The sequence below is a fragment of the Maniola hyperantus genome, chromosome 20 (assembly GCF_902806685.2).
Source record: "Maniola hyperantus chromosome 20, iAphHyp1.2, whole genome shotgun sequence".
Classification (NCBI taxonomy): Eukaryota; Metazoa; Arthropoda; class Insecta; order Lepidoptera; family Nymphalidae; genus Maniola; species Maniola hyperantus.
The window spans coordinates 12,449,220-12,467,431 of NC_048555.1; the positions used below are offsets into that span (position 1 = coordinate 12,449,220).

The 18,212-nt window shown below is 36.0% G+C and overlaps 3 protein-coding genes across 11 annotated transcripts in view; 1 reads left to right on the forward strand and 2 right to left on the reverse strand.

Moving 5' to 3' along the window:
• Window positions 1-2,057: 2,057 nt before the first annotated feature.
• cpa (F-actin-capping protein subunit alpha) lies at window positions 2,058-4,934 on the reverse strand. Its single transcript, XM_034979725.2, has one exon. It carries the CDS (start codon window positions 4,900-4,902, stop codon window positions 4,030-4,032), a length of 873 nt encoding a protein of 290 aa, XP_034835616.1. The 5' UTR covers window positions 4,903-4,934; the 3' UTR covers window positions 2,058-4,029.
• A 391-nt stretch (window positions 4,935-5,325) lies between these two features.
• ND-B14.7 (NADH dehydrogenase (ubiquinone) B14.7 subunit) overlaps window positions 5,326-18,212 on the forward strand; it is a 158,794-nt gene continuing 145,907 nt past the window's right edge. For 2 of the 3 annotated variants that reach the window (XM_069505482.1, XM_069505483.1), the window contains exons 1-3: window positions 5,326-5,660; window positions 6,148-6,388; window positions 7,203-7,231. In XM_069505482.1, coding sequence (XP_069361583.1) covers window positions 5,409-5,660; window positions 6,148-6,388; window positions 7,203-7,210 — 501 coding nt within the window. In that variant the 5' untranslated portion in view covers window positions 5,326-5,408 and the 3' untranslated portion in view covers window positions 7,211-7,231. Of the gene's footprint in view, window positions 5,661-6,147; window positions 6,389-7,202; window positions 7,309-18,212 lie in introns of those variants that run through there. The other variant, XM_034979728.2, reaches the window with a different exon arrangement.
• Window positions 7,680-18,212, reverse strand: part of RIC-3 (RIC3 acetylcholine receptor chaperone) — a 38,365-nt gene continuing 27,832 nt past the window's right edge. For 5 of the 7 annotated variants that reach the window (XM_069505437.1, XM_069505435.1, XM_034979263.2 and 2 more), the window contains 6 exons: window positions 13,466-14,137; window positions 12,711-12,803; window positions 11,765-11,881; window positions 10,615-10,687; window positions 10,048-10,103; window positions 7,680-9,756 (listed from right to left, as the gene is read on the reverse strand). In XM_069505437.1, the coding sequence (XP_069361538.1) occupies window positions 9,622-9,756; window positions 10,048-10,103; window positions 10,615-10,687; window positions 11,765-11,881; window positions 12,711-12,803; window positions 13,466-14,137 (1,146 nt within the window). In that variant the 3' untranslated portion in view covers window positions 7,680-9,621. Of the gene's footprint in view, window positions 9,757-10,047; window positions 10,104-10,614; window positions 10,688-11,764; window positions 11,882-12,710; window positions 12,804-13,465; window positions 14,138-16,509; window positions 16,590-18,212 lie in introns of all 7 variants that reach the window. The other 2 variants (XM_069505432.1, XM_069505434.1) reach the window with 1 other exon arrangement.

Sequence of the window (18,212 nt, forward strand, 5' to 3'; positions counted from 1 at the left end):
GGCGAGTCGGACTCGCACACGAAGGGTTCCGTAGTATCGTTCAAAAAATAACAATGTTTTGTGAATTTTCCCCAAGATTCTATGTCAACGGGAAGTAGGTACCCTATAGGTTTTGATTCCTTTGACAGACAGACACGACAGACGAAGTGAAGTACGGAACCCTAAAAATGGGAAAAATCGGCCAAGTGTGAGTCGGACTCGCACACGTAGCGTTTCGTTGGTAACATTGTTCCAGATATAACACTTTTTAATTTGTTTTAATTTGCAAGATTTTTTTTATGATTTGTCGTTATAGCGGCAATAGAAATGTTATGTACCTACATACCTACTCTGAAAATTTCAACTCTCTACCCTGTTCATGAGATACAGCCCGCTGACGGATAGACGGACGGACAACGAAGGCTTAGTAATAGAATCCCGTTGGCACCCTTCGGGTACGGAACCCTAAAAATGCAAAAGTGCATTGAATGTAAATTCGGACTTCTAATGAATTTGCTGACGTTGTCGGGGCGTCCGGCGCGGCGCCTGTGACTCACTCATATTGCGTCGTTGTAGATTTATGCCGACCGCATATTATAAGAAATTATCCGTCAGAAAACCTTCTGATGCACGCTGGACGACCGTCCACATACGTCGCTCTTATCAGAAATGCTCTCGCTAACTCAGCGAGTTGACTGAATGATAGCATTTTTTTTTAATCCATTGAAGGTTTCTACGAAAAAATATTTTGATTTTACTCAATGAAGCAGCAATGTAGACGTACCAATGTCAAATGAGCTCGGTGGCTATTATTCAGTGTTAGACATTGAGGTAGCGAATCAGCCGGCTGCACTCATATGGATAGTAGGTACCACCAATTTTAATTTCGCGAGATTTCCGCTTGAAGCGATGGTTGTACTTGTAGATCGTAAAGAAGAACTCGAGCTTTAAAATAAGGCAGTTTAGATCCATTTTATTTTAACGCTAGTATTTCGACGATCGACGAAATGTACCAGCGTTGGTAAAATATAAAATCTTCTACCACCCGACAGTTCGTAATTTGGTCGCCAGCTATCCGATTCTGATGCAAATGGTTTGGGTTCCTTCGATCTAGCTCTGGTACTTGCTCTAGTATACTAGGCTTATTATTAATACGTAGGTATTAATCGCTATGGATTAGAGCCCGGACATTGCCTCGTCTGCTTCCGATGACCTCTGGTACTTGCTCTAGTATACTAGAGCAAGTATCAGAGCTAGATCGAAGGAACCCAAACCATTTGCATCAGAATCGGATAGCTGGCGACCAAATTACGAACTGTCGGTTGGTAAAGATTTTATATTTTACCAACGCTGGTACATTTCGATCGTCGAAACACTAGCGTTGAAGTAAAATGGATCTAAACTGCCTTATTTTAAAGCTGTAGTAGTATGGAGAGCGAGTCTTCTAACATTCTGATCAGGTAAACAGTGGTCCTGTTGGCGTTTCATCGGAAGCAGACGAGGCAATGTCCGGGCTCCAATCCGTAGCGATTAATACGTATTAATAATAAGCAGAGTGCCAAAATTCGCTCTAGCGCACGTCAGATTTTGTCTGACAGACAATTTCTGATGATATGCGGCCGGCTATGGATAAAGTATCGGCGAACACACTCATCTTTATTTACAACGCTGATGTAGACTCGATAATAGACTTTCCTTTATCTAGCAGGCTAATAGCACTAATAGCTAACTGAGGGACAAGGTCTCGTTTTATCACGAAAGTTACAATGTTAATTAAGAAATAAACCAATTATATAATTAAAAGGACAAAGTTAATCGTACTCAATAATATTATAAATGCGAAAGTCTGTCTGTCTGCTAGCTTTTGATGAAAGGCCCAACAGTTTTTGATGAAATTTGGTACAGAGATAGCTTGCATCCCGGGAAAGGTCATAGGCTACTTTTAATCCCTGAAATTCAAAGAGTTCCCACTGGATTTTAAAAATCCTTATCCACGCGTACGAAGTCGCGAATATGAACTAGAAAATGTAAAGTCTAAATTACGTACTAGAGTTAAAGAAAATAAAAACATTCTTAGCAACATTTTAATATATATTTTTATTCAAATGAATTCAATCATACATTACAGAATTCTTCGGATTTCCTTTTCATCCATTTATTTATTAATGTAAGTTCTTTAAATTAATAATAATTACAAAATAAACCTTATTGGCATTTTAAAGTTATTATTACATACATAATATAAAAAAGTTATGCTTTTCCTTAGCTTTCACTTGCGCCATAATCTTATGGACAATATTATTTTTTGTTTATCACCACCATTATATCTCTGTAACGTTGAGCAAACCTCTGCATATGCGAACACATAGAATCAAATCAATCGTTGTGCTCTTTTTGCCCATAATATTTGCGTTAAAGCTACGTGGACATTTGTTTTAAATTAACTACAATTAAATGCACCATGATCGTCCCTCTCTGCTACAAACAAACATACAGTAATATCATGCAAGCAATATATGGCAGTTACATACCTAAATATACCTTTGCATATGACTAAATTTATGAAGTATTAAACGGAGGCTCTAATGCAAAAGACTTTACATTTGTGAATTATGGAGTCTACTCCTGTGGATGCTCTGCTGTCGGAGTGAAACATATTTTGTGTGTATTCTGGAAGAATTGTGTGGAGTAGTCCCATTGTGACCACAATCTGTGCAATTGGGTTGAAATGTCGACAAATAAAAACATCAAATTAATCATGGTATGTACCCGATATCTACATTAAAATATGTCTTTAAACCACGAAATAAGCTTAAAATCATTAGAAATAAATAAGTCAGAATATTTGGTAAACCAAAGTGTAGATTTATTTCAGCCCTATAAAAGCAAATTGCTGCAACATAAATAGTAGAACTTTGCCTTCACACAAAAAATTTGCCTGCAAATACAGTACAAAAAGAGTTATATATCTACTTTTTGCATGGGAAACAAGAAATAGATAAAATAAGGTAATGATTTTTATAGCTACATATCTGTGTTTGTATTAGTAATGTTTAAGTTTTAAAATGTTTGTATTTTTGTAAGTGCCCAGATACTTTTTGCTTTGGAGCCTCCAATTACTTGTATTCTTGTTTCACACTATTTCAAAAATAGTGCTAACTGACCCTTTCTGTAGGGAACAGTGTGAAAAGGATGGCAAGACCTGTCGATTTAGTTTAGTTTTCAAACAAATTAGGCAACACCAGTAATACTTCTGAAACAAGATTGAGGTCTTATTTTAGAAGGGTTTCTGAAGTTACACCTCTTAAAATAGTTTGCAGTTTTTAGTTCATAATAAACAGCATACAATAGACTTAATTGGAGAAATGACTTTGTTTGTACATCTAGACTTCACAAAGATGTAGTTAGGCATGCAGCTACCACTAAATAACTAATATACAAATAATACTGATGTTTAATGCAATTATCAATTGGATGGACTATTCAAGCATAAGGTAGGTGACTGTTCAGGCGATAGCTATAAGATTTATAACATATACATTCTTTGTAATTGACATACATTTATCGATCGAAATAATACAAGTCAAAATCATATTGCTTACACAACAATACTCTTTACAACAATCATTTTTTGTAAAAAAAAAATTGTGTAATCTATCTAAACAAATTTCCCTACAGATCTGGAGTCTAGTATCTAGTCATAGATCGGTTGGGCCCTAAAGAAATCATTTTCTATAATCTCATGTCTAAAATCTGAAACGGACAAGTTTAGTATTTCTCTGGAATAAAAAAGGACTTTAATGAATTTAAAAATACTATGGTATAAATGCCACTCAGAAGCGGGCGATGATGAAGCTTTCCATATCCTTTCACGAGAGTAACAAAATGCAATAAAATTCAACAGTTACAATAGCGATTTCTCTATACTCATAGATAAATACGCGCCGGGAGCGCCCGGGGCGAGTAAACATTTGAACAAGATTTACTCTTACGAGAATATGTACAGAGGCATGGAGCGACCGCTGCAGCTCAGAGCGCAGCGGCGGGACATCATTGGCTTTTGAGCTCCTTGCCGATGGTGTAGGAGACGAGGCGCGCCCAGTCGATCTTGCTGCGCGTCACGGGCAGCTGGCGGCGCAGCGCCTTGAACGTCGTGTCGCTCATCGTCTTGTAGTTGTCCGAGATGGCCGTCTGGTACGAGTTCTCCGCCTCGCAGACCAGCCGGACGAACTCCTTGGCGGCGGCCACCTCGCCGCTCGCGATGAGAGGCGCACGAACTTCTTTAGAACTCACGAGCTGGACGTTGCCGTCTTCGTAGTAGTGCACCTGAACGCGCAGCATTCCACGCAGTTCCGTAGCCGGAGCCCCTCCGCCTACGGTCAGAGACCATACAGAACGCCACCGACCGTTCCAGTAGTTCTTGGGCTGGAACTGATGATCCTCGATGCACGCGACCAGCGACACCGTCCCCGAGTCGAGCGCTCGCCCCACTACCAAGCTGGCGCCGTGCTTGTAGTGCTCCGCGACGTAATTCGTCAGCTCGACGTCGAGCGCCGCCCGCCAGGGCTCCGCCACCCGGTCGGGCTCGTACGGCTCGTATTCCGACGCCTCCTTGCGCAAGTGGTCATACCTGAAGGAGCGCTTCGACCGCGGGTCGAAGAACCGTCCGCCGCCGAGGTCGTTGTGGTCGGTGACGAGCGTGTGCAGCTCGGAGCCCTCGAGGCGCACGGGCGTGAGCTGGTCCTTGTTGTATTGCGCGAAGGCACCGCTCGCGCCCTCCTTGAGCAGGGTATCGTTATTCAGCAACACCCTCACATCATTGAACACTTCGTTGAACTCTCCCGGTGGCGAATGTAGTATAAAATCCGAAACAATTCTCACTTTTTCCTGATCACTAATCACATCGTCACCGTCCGCCGCCATTTTTGGTACTTTTGACACAATGACAGCTAAAAAAAGAATAACGACCATCAACAATATTTTGGTGTGTCAAATAGTGATGTGATATGGCTATAAATATCGATAATTTACTGAACTTCTCGATCAGTGTTCACTTTAATCATAAAAAATATTAATTATTAGTATATACTACTCTACTCAATGCTGTTGAGCTGTTGTTGGGCTGTTAGAGGTTTTGATGACAATAAATAACTATTTTTATTAATAAATTACACAGAAGAAACAAATATAAATAGGAATTGGAAGGTAGAATAAAAAGTATATTATTACTAACCCACGTGTAGAGAGAGCTTAACGAAACATAAGTTGGTTTTAACAACGAAAACACACCTATTACTTATTACTCTTTATGACTTTTTTACTCTATGAGTTATGTCATTGTCTTGTCATTTAATTGACATTTCGAAATTCAAATGTCTTTTTCGGGCAGTGTTGTGTAACAATTTTACAAAATTATTAATTAATTTAAAATGTTGTCTTACAAATACTACGACACTCCAGAAGGGCACGATGTATTTAAAAAGGCAGTCGTTACAGGCAAATACGCGGCGCTAGCGGGGCTGGGCACTGCTACATTAGATGTGTTGATGTACTCTCATCCAAAGGGATTCTTTAACACTGGTTTCCGCTATGCTTACTATATTGGGCCCTTAGTGGGTATGGCAACAGCCTTCACTCTGACTGCTAACTATGCTCACAACGTACGAGGGAAGGACGATAAGGTACATAGTAATATACCTATTGCTTAACCAACTTATTACTTTATAGATCACTGGTTTTTCACCGGTGGTCTTAGTATTAATCTATATTTATAAAAGGCAAATCTTACTGACTGACACACTAACGTAGTTTAAACCGCTGCATCTAAAACCCTTGCATATATATTGGATATAAACTGGACAACTCAGAATTTTAAGGAATTCCAATAAGGAACTCAGTAAATTCTAAATCCATATGTACATTGTAGTCCTATAGGTACCTACTAATAATTTATTTTAACGATACTAAGAATGTCCAACAGTGGGTAGGTAAGGTATCAAAACCAGGATAAGCACTAAGCAGTAGTTAGGTAGGTACCTACCTACTTACTGGCAAGTCATGGACAATGAGTGCTGAGCTATTTCAACCAGAATAACTATTTCAAGCAGTGTTTTTATGGTTCTATGAGCTGCATGCCACTGAATTAACCGAGAAGCCTTATCATTTCAGATTAACTACTTCTTAGGCGGTGCAGCATCTGGAGCTGTGTTCGGAGCATGGCAAAGGTCTCTAGCCATCGGAGTCCCTGCAGCAGTGCTTCTCGGTGTGGCGGCCATCACTAAGAAGATGAGCATAGAAGATGACTGGAGCCTCTTCCCAGGGTTCACTCCCGCTTCCAAGTCCATCAAGTCTGTGAAACATGATTGGACCTTGGTTAAGGACATTGATGAGTTGAAGACCTGGACTAAGGGTAAGATTTGAGAGCCTCGATAGCTCAACGATTAAAGGAGTGGACTGAATACCGAAAGGTCGCTGGTTCAAATCCCACCTGTTGCTATTGTCACTATTGTTGTACCTACTCCTAGCACAAGCTTTACGCTTAATTGGAGGGGAAAGGGGAATATTAGTCAGCAACTTTGCTAATATTCTTTTTGAAAAAAAAAAAATCGTCATTGTGATCAACCAATAGCTGGCTCGCTACAGAACATGAGTCCCCTCTCAGTATGAGAAGGGTTTGGCCATAGTCCACCATGCTGGCCAAGTGCGGATTGGCAGGCTGCACACACCATTGAGAATATAATGGAAAACTTTCAGACATACAGGTTTCCTCACGACGTTTTCCTTCACCGTTAGAGCAAGTGATATTTAATTTCTTAAAACGCACATAACTAGACACCTCTAAAAAGTTAGAGGTGCATCTATGAAATCGGAGCTGTTCTGAGGACTTCCGAAGATTGGCTGTTTTACAGCTTCTCCACTATAGTAGGGATTCATAAGCAAAACTGATCTTACAGGGCGCCACAAGAGGTCCGGCCAATGCAAGCGGTCATATTCATAGTTTCTTAAGTTTACATGTAAATTTTTTTTAATTTATGGCAAGTGACAGCTCTGTCAAAGGTCGGTCGGTTCGCTTATGCGCCACCTCTCGGGATAAATTGGCAGTGTGGATCCTTAGACTATAGAGAATATTATTATCTATGGGATCCCCACTCACAAGGGCTGTAACCCTGAGCTGTAAAGTCAGTTTGAAAAAATGAGGAAATAATTAATATTTTTCATTTCAGGTAACTAATCTTACAACAAAAGAACATAGCATGTAAATAAATTGAATTTTTAATTTAATAAGTTTAATTACCATTAATTAATATACGATGAACGTATGAAATACCACCATTGTTTATTATTTCTTTACCTACCTCAAAAGGGCATTTAACCTAGTACGCGACAGGTTGAGATGACCATCGCAGTATGATTGGCAGGGATTTGGAATTTCTGATCTGGTCTGTTGGGAGGCTAGTTACCACGCTAGTGTAAAACCGTGCCGTGCCACTAAGTGATTTAGCGTTCCGGTACGATGTCATGTAGAAACCAAAGGGGTTTATTAATAACTGCCATAGCCCATACCCCTTCCAGGTTAGCCCGCTTCCATCTTAGACTGCATCGTCACTTACCAGGTGAAATTGCAGTCAAGGGCTAACTTGTATCTGAATTTTAAAAAAAGTATATGTTAAGGACTAAGGTATAATAGATACTAATTTAAGTGTTAAATATATTTATTTCTTACTAAACACTAATCAAACAATAAATCATCATAATAAGCAACTTCAACAAAATGCTATAAAATAAATGTTGACATCCATCTACCTATATGTTTTAACAACAAGAATACAAAAAATCTAAAAAATAAATAATTTTTGGTTATTTCTTCACAAAAGGAATGTTAAGCCGTTATTTTTAACGAATTGTGGGTAGTTTTAGAAATTTCAAAATAGTAACCAGGCAAAGGTACTAGACAAAAATATAAATAGTTATATAATATTTTCGTTAAAATTAAATAGAATTTCACGTTAATTACTTACACTTAAAATAATAAATAATTAAGTATTTTAACTTAAACTTTAATAAAGTGATCAAAAGCAGAAGGCAGAAAGAATCGAGAATTTAAATGCAGAACTTTAACACATCAACTCGAAGCAATATAGTATTATTTAAATATACAACATATAATGTATAAATCATATAAATGATGAAAGCTAATTTGGCAAGACTTGAATAGTAACAGTAGCGATACTGAATCTCTTTTGGAAAGACTACTAAGACTAAAGATATTATAAAAGACCGGACGAAACTATCACAATAAGTCCAAAAGCTGGAAGTAAATTTGGCACACAAGTCAAATATAATTTACGTAACACGTAGTGTACACCAATACTTAATTTAAATTCGTAAGTTTTGTGTGAAAAACGATAAGAATTGAAGGTTTTAAATATCAAATGTTATGATAAATTAAATATATCAATTCTATAAATAAATATAATTTGGAAAGATATATGTAAAAATGACTAGCAATTCCAAAATTTAATTAAATAATTTCATTATGTTGTTGTTGTTTTGTACGCAATACATGTAGAATTTAACTAAAAGTTAAGTAAATAAGTTACATTCAATATAAAAACTAATTAACTACTTATTTATATTTTAGTTTGGTACTAAGTTTAACAATAAGTAAAACTATTCATACTTTATTGGTATACTCATGTGGTCATGTCCTACCATTTTATAAAATTAACAAAAAAATATGCCTACCTACCTATATAATTTAATCTGTGCAATAGTAAAATCAAAAGTTAAAACAATGTGTAAAAAATAAAAAAATCATTTTTCAATTTAAATTCCAAAAATAAATTTAAAAATTGACTACTCCTTTCAACAAACATTCAAGAAAAGTGCTAATAAATAATTATTTCATAAAACATATTTTACGTTAATAAAAACAAATTCTATGTTAAAAACATTAGAAGCCAGTGACTGTTGATAAATTATTGTAATTTGATATACCAAATTGCCATTTTAAAATTTAAATATTCATATTATGATAAGAAATGGACAACTATTAAGTACCTATTATATTATGTTCGATTAAAAACCGAGTTCTACACGTTTTAAAATCTATTCAAAGTAAAGGTATAAAATGTTCTCTCGTATCTAACATAGGGATCGATTACGTAACTCTGTCACAGTTCACTCTGAGTCGGTTGTAATCATTGCAATCACCACATTCATTTTCATTACGTGGTGGGTCTTTGATCGTGTTAAAATGTCATTATCTTAGTTTTGTGCATCTAATGAGTAATAGGACAAAAATGAAAATATGTTTCATGAATTTTTTGTTCATTGTTTTTTCATTAACTATACTGTTTGTTTTACAAGTTATTAAGTATGTATTTAAATGCAGTTTTAATTATTGATGAAGATACATATAGATTGAAATAGAGATAGTTTAGGTATTTTAAGAAAAAATCTCATATCTTCTTGGCACATACCTACACATTCACAATTTCATTAATTTAGCAGTACACAATTTATTAATTGTTTTTATATTCAAAAAGATTACAATGAATGCGACAATCGCAATAACGAAGCTACGTAATCAATCGTATCACTAGGTTCTATGTATCATGGTTAATATCTAACTCTATCAGTTCACTTCTTTTGCGCGTCTTTCTTAACTCCTCCATCTAATTCGTCTTCTTCTTCTTCTTCTTCCTCGATCTCTTCTATCTCTATTTCTTCTTCAATTTCAATCTCTTCGTCAGATTCTTCCAGATCGTCTTCTTTCTGGAAAGTTAATTTTATTATTAGTCAAAATTCGATTTGTCAGTTCCTACTTCCTATAAATATATTTTCTTTTAAATGAAATTGTTTTAAGAACATGCGATATTTTTGAGTTAAAGATGGCGGAAGAAAAAAAGATTTTTTGAGGAAATGTCCCAAAATGACATTAATTTTGATTGATGTTTATATCAAAGGTAAAAAGCAATCATTAAGTTGAACAGAAACCAACTAGAGAAGACGAGAGGAGACCCGTGCTCTGTAGTGAGCCGGCGATGGGTTGACGATGGATCTTACCTCAGCCGGCGGTTGCGTGAAGGCGCTGGCCGTTGTAAACTCGTCCACCGTGGACTCTGGAATACAAATTATTATAAATTAGTCTTATTGTGCTGATTTGGCAGTATAATGCTGATAATTCTAGTGTTTAAACTATCGTGAGTGATTGATTAAACCGTGATGCGTTCGCGAACTGAGTCCCTGTGAAGGAAAGGACATATCTAAATGTATTGCTATCCCTTTCCAAATGCTCCTTGCGGAAAAAAAACCCTAGATATAGACCTGTCAATTTAGGCTGAGATTAAGAACAACAGAATTAGTCACTTGAGCGAATACACAGTACAGTAGTCGGCAAGAAACATTGTACATCGACCTTTAGAATGAGTACCACTAGGTGGACGGACGACATCAGACGAGTCGCAGGGAGCCGCTGGATCCAGGCGGCGCAGAACCGTGGCGTGTGGAAGTCCCTACAAGAGACCTATGTCCAGTAGTGGACACGATGATTCAATTGAACGCGGGCTGTGCCTTCTGTAGCTGAAACTTGAAAGATACTATTATAAGTATTCTGTGGTAATTAAAACCTACCTAGATCTCTGTCGGGCGTGTCTCGGGGCTCGTCTTGTATCAGCGAAAGGGTTATCTTGCCGCTTACCACCAACTGGAAAATAAGAGATTTAGCTTAATCTCAGCCATTCCATCAATTTATAAGCTCGGTTCACACAAATCCCTCCCAAAAAAAAAATATAAAAACTAGCGGACCTGGCAGACGTTGTCATTTACATATTTAGATTTTTTTTTATCTTCCCGCGGCAAAACGATTTGTCCTCAGTAGTACTATCGAAATTGTTTGAGTTGAACTTAAAAAGTAAAAACGCTTTTGTTTTGAAATAATTAAAAAAAAATCATCAACTTGAAAGTGTGAGATACTATAGTAACTCACTAGACGTAATGTGAATAGTAGGTAGGTACATCCACTCGAACCGCGCTGCTGAAAGTGAAAAGTTTAGAGCAAAATAAGCTCTCGCGCGTAGTGATACGGCATAATCTAGCCTGCACGTACGCGGTACAATTATTGGTTCAGGTCTCCTTCGAGTTTTGATTTTCTCGATTGTAAATTTGACATTTTTGACTCTTAATATTTTTTTATATCTATAAATCGATTGTAATACCACGACAAAATCATTTCGCTTCAGGAAAACAACCATCAAAATTTCAGCGTGTTTCTTTAAGGGGACTCAGTTCAGTGCTTTCTTCATACAAACGTAGGAGGGAAATTACAACAATATTCGATATTGTACGCACAAAACTAAGAATTATATCGATTTATCTCGTCATTATCTAGGTTCAATGATATCTAAAACATTGAAAAAAATATTGATTTAAAAGTTACGCGGCTCAAAAGATTCCTATTTTAACACTAAATTAATGACAACTTTGGATGTAAATAAATAAGATTAGGGATATGAAAATTCTAAAACAATTTATCATTAGACGTAGTTTATTTATTCATTACTTGAAATAACTTTACTTTGCAAACATAAATCCAGCAGTTTTTTCTCAAAAATACTTTTCCTAAACCTTTTTCGCGCGCTTGATTTCAGTGAAAATCATCGTGCCTCTCAACTTTCTCATACAATGTCTAGTGAAAAGCAAACATGTTACCCACGTGCGCTGCCAATTTCGGTCGAGCGTCCTGCGTCACCTTAAGGGCTATAAGTAAAATCGTTTCACTCACGGGCGAGTGCGTGCGCGTCTCGTGCGGACGATCTTCTCCGAAGTCCGCGACCAGCACGCGGGACTGTTGCGGGATCTCCGTCTGCAGGAATATGGACTGCACTTCCGCCGCCTCGTGCTGAAGATAAGGCTACATTGGTACTGATCCTGAGCACCACTATATTTTAGAGTATTCGCATCCTCTTCTTACTAATGTAATATGAAAAGGACAGACACAGTTTGACAGTTTTAAATTTAATTTAGACAAATTTTAATTAGACAAAATTTATTTCAAATTTTAGCTGTCAGCCGCGAGCCTATTGTTTAAATTTGTAGCGTGCACTAAAATTTAGAGTCTTTAAATGTAAAATTCATGTTCCGTCCCGTTTCAGCAATATTACAAAGAAAAAGATGCAGATACTCTAAATTTAGTTTAGAGAATGATAACAGAATCGGCGCCATTAGCTTCATAATGATAGTTCTAACAACCTTTAATATCACTGTCACTCATCATCATTATCATCTCAAGCAATTGCCGACTCACTACTGAGCACGGGTTTTCTCTCAGAATGAAGAGGTTTTGACCATAGACTGCCACGCTGGCCAAGTGTGAGAATATTATAGAGAACACTAACGGCGGTAACGCACTCGTCTGATCCAAGTCCGTGAAAGTACGTTCCTTTTTGGGAGGTTATGACATAATATGTTGTAGATAATCGCTGGTATTCTCACGGATGACGGATAGAACTCGGATGACGGAAGTGCAGTGCGTAATCGCCGTAAAGCATTCCTTCGATTTTTTCGTTCGCCTTTAAAGCAAGTGATATTTAACTGTTTAATTCGCACATAACTCTGACAAATTAGAGGTTCGTGGCCGGGATCAAACCCGTGACGTAACTATCCGTATAGCATGTGTCTTAACTACTGGGCTATCTAGCTATACTTTAGTTAGTGTAAAATATTCTTACCGTCTTTGTTTGGGGTGTAACTGGCGCTTTAGGAGGCTCCGGTTTATATGAACCTCCGTCGGCAGCGTGAGCCGTCAACTCCATGCCCACCACCTTAAAACATGAGTGGTTGAGTTTGTTGTGGGCTCTTCTCAGACCTGGGCGCGTTTGGAACCCTCGTAGCTTTAGTTTTTAAGTTCGCGTAAAAATTATCACCAGTATCATCTTACAAATGCAACAACTGACTTTCAAATAGCGTAATTTATTACCTATTTTGAATAAACCATTTGATTTGATTTGATACGAATCACAGATCAAAACTACACCTGAATTACAGAACAATTTAAAAATGCAGAAATTAAATGTTCCCTATATTTTCATATCTAACTGAAGCCAAAAAGAATGTGGAATATTTTCGATTTTTTTTGGATTTTTTGTACAGTAAGTGTAAGCAAAATATCTATCAATTAAGCAACAAAAATGTTTTCCTTCCTATCTGTCAAATTAAATCCACTGTATATCTATAAATACATATAGTATGCGACAGTTCGAGATGGCAATCGGAGAGGGAACGACCCGCATACCCGCACAGCCCACGCGCTAACCCGGTGCGGGTGAGCGCAGCTGTGCGGGGCGTCCCCCCGCCTCATACCCCGATTGCCATCTCAACCTGTCGCAGACTATACATACAATCGTTAAAAGAATAATGTATTTGAAGATGTTCATACTTTACTCTCCTCCTTTACTCTCCTCTTTCATTAAGAACTAGTAATTACCTTCACACTCTGGTTCTCCTTATCATCCACTATTTCTTCTTCAGACAAATCCTTAATAGCTTCCTCTAACAAATCTTCAGTCGATACCTTCTCCTGTTCTCCATCTGTCCTTTCCTCATCCAAAAACTCCGCTGACTTTGTTACATCATCTTTTCCCAAATCAATTCCTTCGGAAAGTTTCATTAGATCTAAATTATCTTCTTTATTATTTGTTAATTCTTCTTCTGCTGGTATTGATGCATAAAGTTCTGCATTTTTATCTTCTGCTTCTTTCTTTGATTCCTCTACTACAGTTTCTACTTTATCTTCTAAATTTGCCTTTGTTCCCGTGTCTATTAAGTCATTTATTATTTTTTCTACATTTTCATAAGATTCTTCAACCGCTTCAGAAGCCTGTTTTGTATCATCAGCTAGTATCTCTACTTCCGGAGTAGATTCCTTTTGTATTTGGGACGCTTCTTTTTCTATTAGTTCAAGATTCAGGTCTTTTATGACTTTGTCGGCTTCTGGTGCATCTTCTTCGGGCTCAATGACTTCTTTGATTACTGGCGTGGCTTCTCTCTGTTTTTGCAGTTCGGGAGTCTTGTCTTTGTATTCACTAGCGACTATTTGGACAGGGCCACTGTGTATTATTGTACCATTGGTATATGGGCGGGCGTTATCCAGAACTTCCTACAATTGGAAAGTAATATTTTTGTTATGTTTATAGCGGCTTTTGTTCTCGTCTTATCTTGTTTAAAGCTCCTAAAACATAGACTAAAGGTTTTGCAACTAGTTTAGCCGATTCCTGAATTATATAAATTGTTCAATTTACCTCCTCAAGTCTCGTTACCCTTTTGAGCTAAACTTTGAGGCTTCAAGAAAATGGTAATAATTGTGAGTAGGTACATTAGAATATTGAAGTTTAAATAAGAAAGACGAGAATAATTTTTCAACATTACCAGAAATTGGTTTGTCAGGGATTGATTAAGTTATTAGTTTTCTAAATTCTAGCCCAACTCAAACTCATACTATCATATATCCAAATAACTAACAGCACTAATACAAAAATCATCTAGAATTTCTATAACACTTTACGCATACAAAAATGCTACTCTACATAAAGCAAAAAGAGATCACACAAGATAAAACTAAGATGGTTTCCGAATCTTCTTTTTAATGGCATACCAAAACACAACTAAAACACAAAAAGCTCAATAAAAACAGTAACAACATGATCTAGGAAAGCTTAAACTGCCAAACTAATTAAATATTGCAGAAGATTTCTTTAAAAATAGTTTTAAAAAAATATTTACAGTAGATATTGTATTTTTATGTTGTTTAAAAATTGAGTCTTTGTTATTTAGTAGAAAATGTTTTGTTAAATTTTCACGTGATTTAATGTGTAGTTAATTTGTAGTAAAAATGTTATTATTGACTTATTTTAGTAGAATGTTAGCCAGGTAGCTCGGTACAAACAGTCAGATGAAAATGGCGAACTCAACGAATAAAATTGGAGGAAAGGCATGAGCGCAACAATAAAAGCCAAATTGCAAAATATACAAAATATAGAGATGCACAACGAGAACAACGTAAAGAAAACAACAACGAAACTAAGTAAATCATTTTATGTAATTTGAAAGCGGTATCATAATGTGGTATTATGGTGAAAAAGAATTGGACAATTTATGTATGAATGTAATTATTTAAAGTAGGTACGAAATCTATGCTTAAGTCGCGATTATTGTACAATTCACGAATTTTTTAATGAGAAAGTTGCATGGAAACAATCGGCTTTACAATCAGCAGCAGATATTGTAGTAGTTACATTACTGATGTATTGTATAACTGCATATTGTAACATTTTGCTTTTAAAAAACTAATTGCTGAGTTTCTTGCTGTTAGAAGCAGCTAAAATCTGCTTCCAAAGTAGAATCTTAAATGAAATACATTTCATTTAATTTCTTGCGGATGTGGTATGTTGCATATCCGCAAGAATATGCAACATGCCATATTGCATGTTATGCATGGATGACCTTTATTTCTGCAAAGTAAACTAATATATTTTTTTGATATATACAATGAAGTAGAAAGACACCGAAAGCAATGAAGTACCTAAAAGAAATGCAAATTAAAAAGAAAACAAAGGGTACAACTTGAAAAGCAACGTTTAATGTTGTAAATTATAATAAGCTAAAGCTAAAGATGATGATATAATATAATGAGACTAGAGAATTGAATTGACTTAATATAAATTCTGACTTCTGCCAACCTTCGCTAGTCGGAGAGGCACGCAAAGAAGAAGAAGAAGAATATAAATTCAAGATTATGACGTCTAGTTTTACAACCACTTGAAGAAGGAAAAGATAATTGAGGAAAAAAACAATGTAGCAAGTTTGAAGCGAGGTTGATTATTATAGATGAACCAAGTTTATTCCCACCCGGATGCACAGTTGAAAATTAACGCCTTTTTGTATACGTGTTTGCGAATAATATGATAATATAATCTATAATAATATAATCTTTATTATCAGACATTACATCCATATTTACAATAATAATTTTAGATTCGTATGTATTATTCAATATAAAATCTTATTTTTATGGTGCACCGGTGCATGTGTACATGTATCATCTTAGACTGCATCATCACTTACCACCAGGTGAGATTGCAGTCAAGGGCTAACTTGTATCTGAATAAAAAAAAAAAAAAACATCCACCCAGTGCCTCATAAATGGATTATCAAATTATTTCGAGAGGGAATATGAGGCATGGCGGAACGCTGAGCTGAATGATATGTTAGAATAGGTACAAGTGTTTTATTTGTGACAACATTAGTGAATGAACACATATGTTTTATTTTAAAAATTCATTCTGTACAAGAAATCTCGCAGGAAAATTTTGTTCAAAGATGGTACGGGTAAAACAGGACTACCGCTAAAAGAAATGAAACAAAACGGCAGTATAAGGCATTAGAAATCAGGAGGTATGATCCAAAATCAATCAGCCAAAGAAAAAAACTAGCAGGATCGCAGTAAAAATGAAGATGTGTTCATGCAAGAACCTGTCGCTGCTGGGTCTGTGCGTGGCCCGCCTCCATCTGCTGTGTGACCTCTGCTACCAGGCCCGATATTGCCGATACGACTGTCGGCCGACAATTGCACATTAGATAATATATATTTACCTTAGTTTATTTATACTTAGCAGACAAATTTGAAAAACGCCCAAAATTTGCTACGCCCGAACAGAACGTTCATTATATTATATTCAAATAAAATGTAAATTTTTTAAACCACGCAAGTGTAGCACTATAAATATTATAAAGGAAACAATTTTGAATCAATTATGATATATTTTTCACCAATATTATTTCGATAGTGCTTTTTTGCATCAAATAAATTCATGTATGGTTTGACCCATAGACTTGATAAAAAACTTAATAAGTCATTTACAATCTCAAGGTGGCATTAACTGAAAATTAAAATAGACAGTTTATTAGATTTTTTAAGTTCCCCTTTTTTCATTAATATCAGCAAATATACATACAACCTACTTGTTACATTTTTGATTTACTTATATCTAATTTTATCTAATTGTTATTCTTCACATAATATTTTAGAATCGTTCGAAATAAAAGTTAAAAATAAAAATGTAAGTAATAAAAAAAGGTTTTAATATTAGTCAAAATATATTTTATTAAAAAATCAAAAAAAGGGCTGTACAACAATTTCGGGTTAATAAAAATCGTAACTAAAATAAAATATCAGTCATGTAATATATTATGTTATCAAGAGTCCTTGGTAAATTCCCGTGATTAAATTATTATTTTATTAGGCAGCTATTTCAGATATTAAATTCGATGTACCAGTAACTATATTTATTAGATTTTTTATAGAAATGGTAAAATGTAAATTTCTGCAGACTTTAGCAAATATTTTTTTCGAAAACGATTATTTTGAGTACCTATCTACTGTTATATCAAAAAAGTTATGGGTGCATGGTACCCACATATAATAATATTAACTTAAAACGAAAATAAAATCATACAAAAATAAATTTTCACCCACAACAAATAACGAAGGACATAGAGACCAAAATAGCTTGCTCCACGATCGATGCAGTTTGGATGACCGCCAAGCCAATAGATTGTATTATAGTAGCTCATGATTATCTAAAATGATTATATATCCCTGACTTACTGATCCATACAACCGACAGTGGTAGTGACCTGGCAGGTAACGTAACGTAACCTTTTATAACCAAATTCCCGCAAACTATTTTTGACTTTAGACAAGTTTAAAAAATCGATTAAAAGTATGCTCCTGAAAAAAGCATATTACACAATTATTAAAGATCATATAAATGATAAAAGAGCGTGGATTTGACTTGCAGTTCGTTCCAGCACCGCGCTGGACTGCAAATACTTTTTTTATACATGGCATAATATTGTATATCAAATGTTTGAAAAGAGCAACCGCCGAGTTTCTTGCTGGTTCTTCTCGATAGGAAAGGCACCCCGAACCAGTGGTAGATGCAGCTGACGATTCAAAAATACTTGTAAAAGTTTAATTGAATAAAAATATTTTTTATTTTATTTATTTGTTGGGCCGGGCACGGTTACCTACATAAAATGTACTCACCGAAATTTTTACTACCATATACCATGGACAATGGACAAGAGCACCATAAAGATCGTGTTCTATGCTTCTATGGAAATACTTGCAGAGGCACATTATTGTCTAGCAGAAGATGTCTATCGGTTGAGAC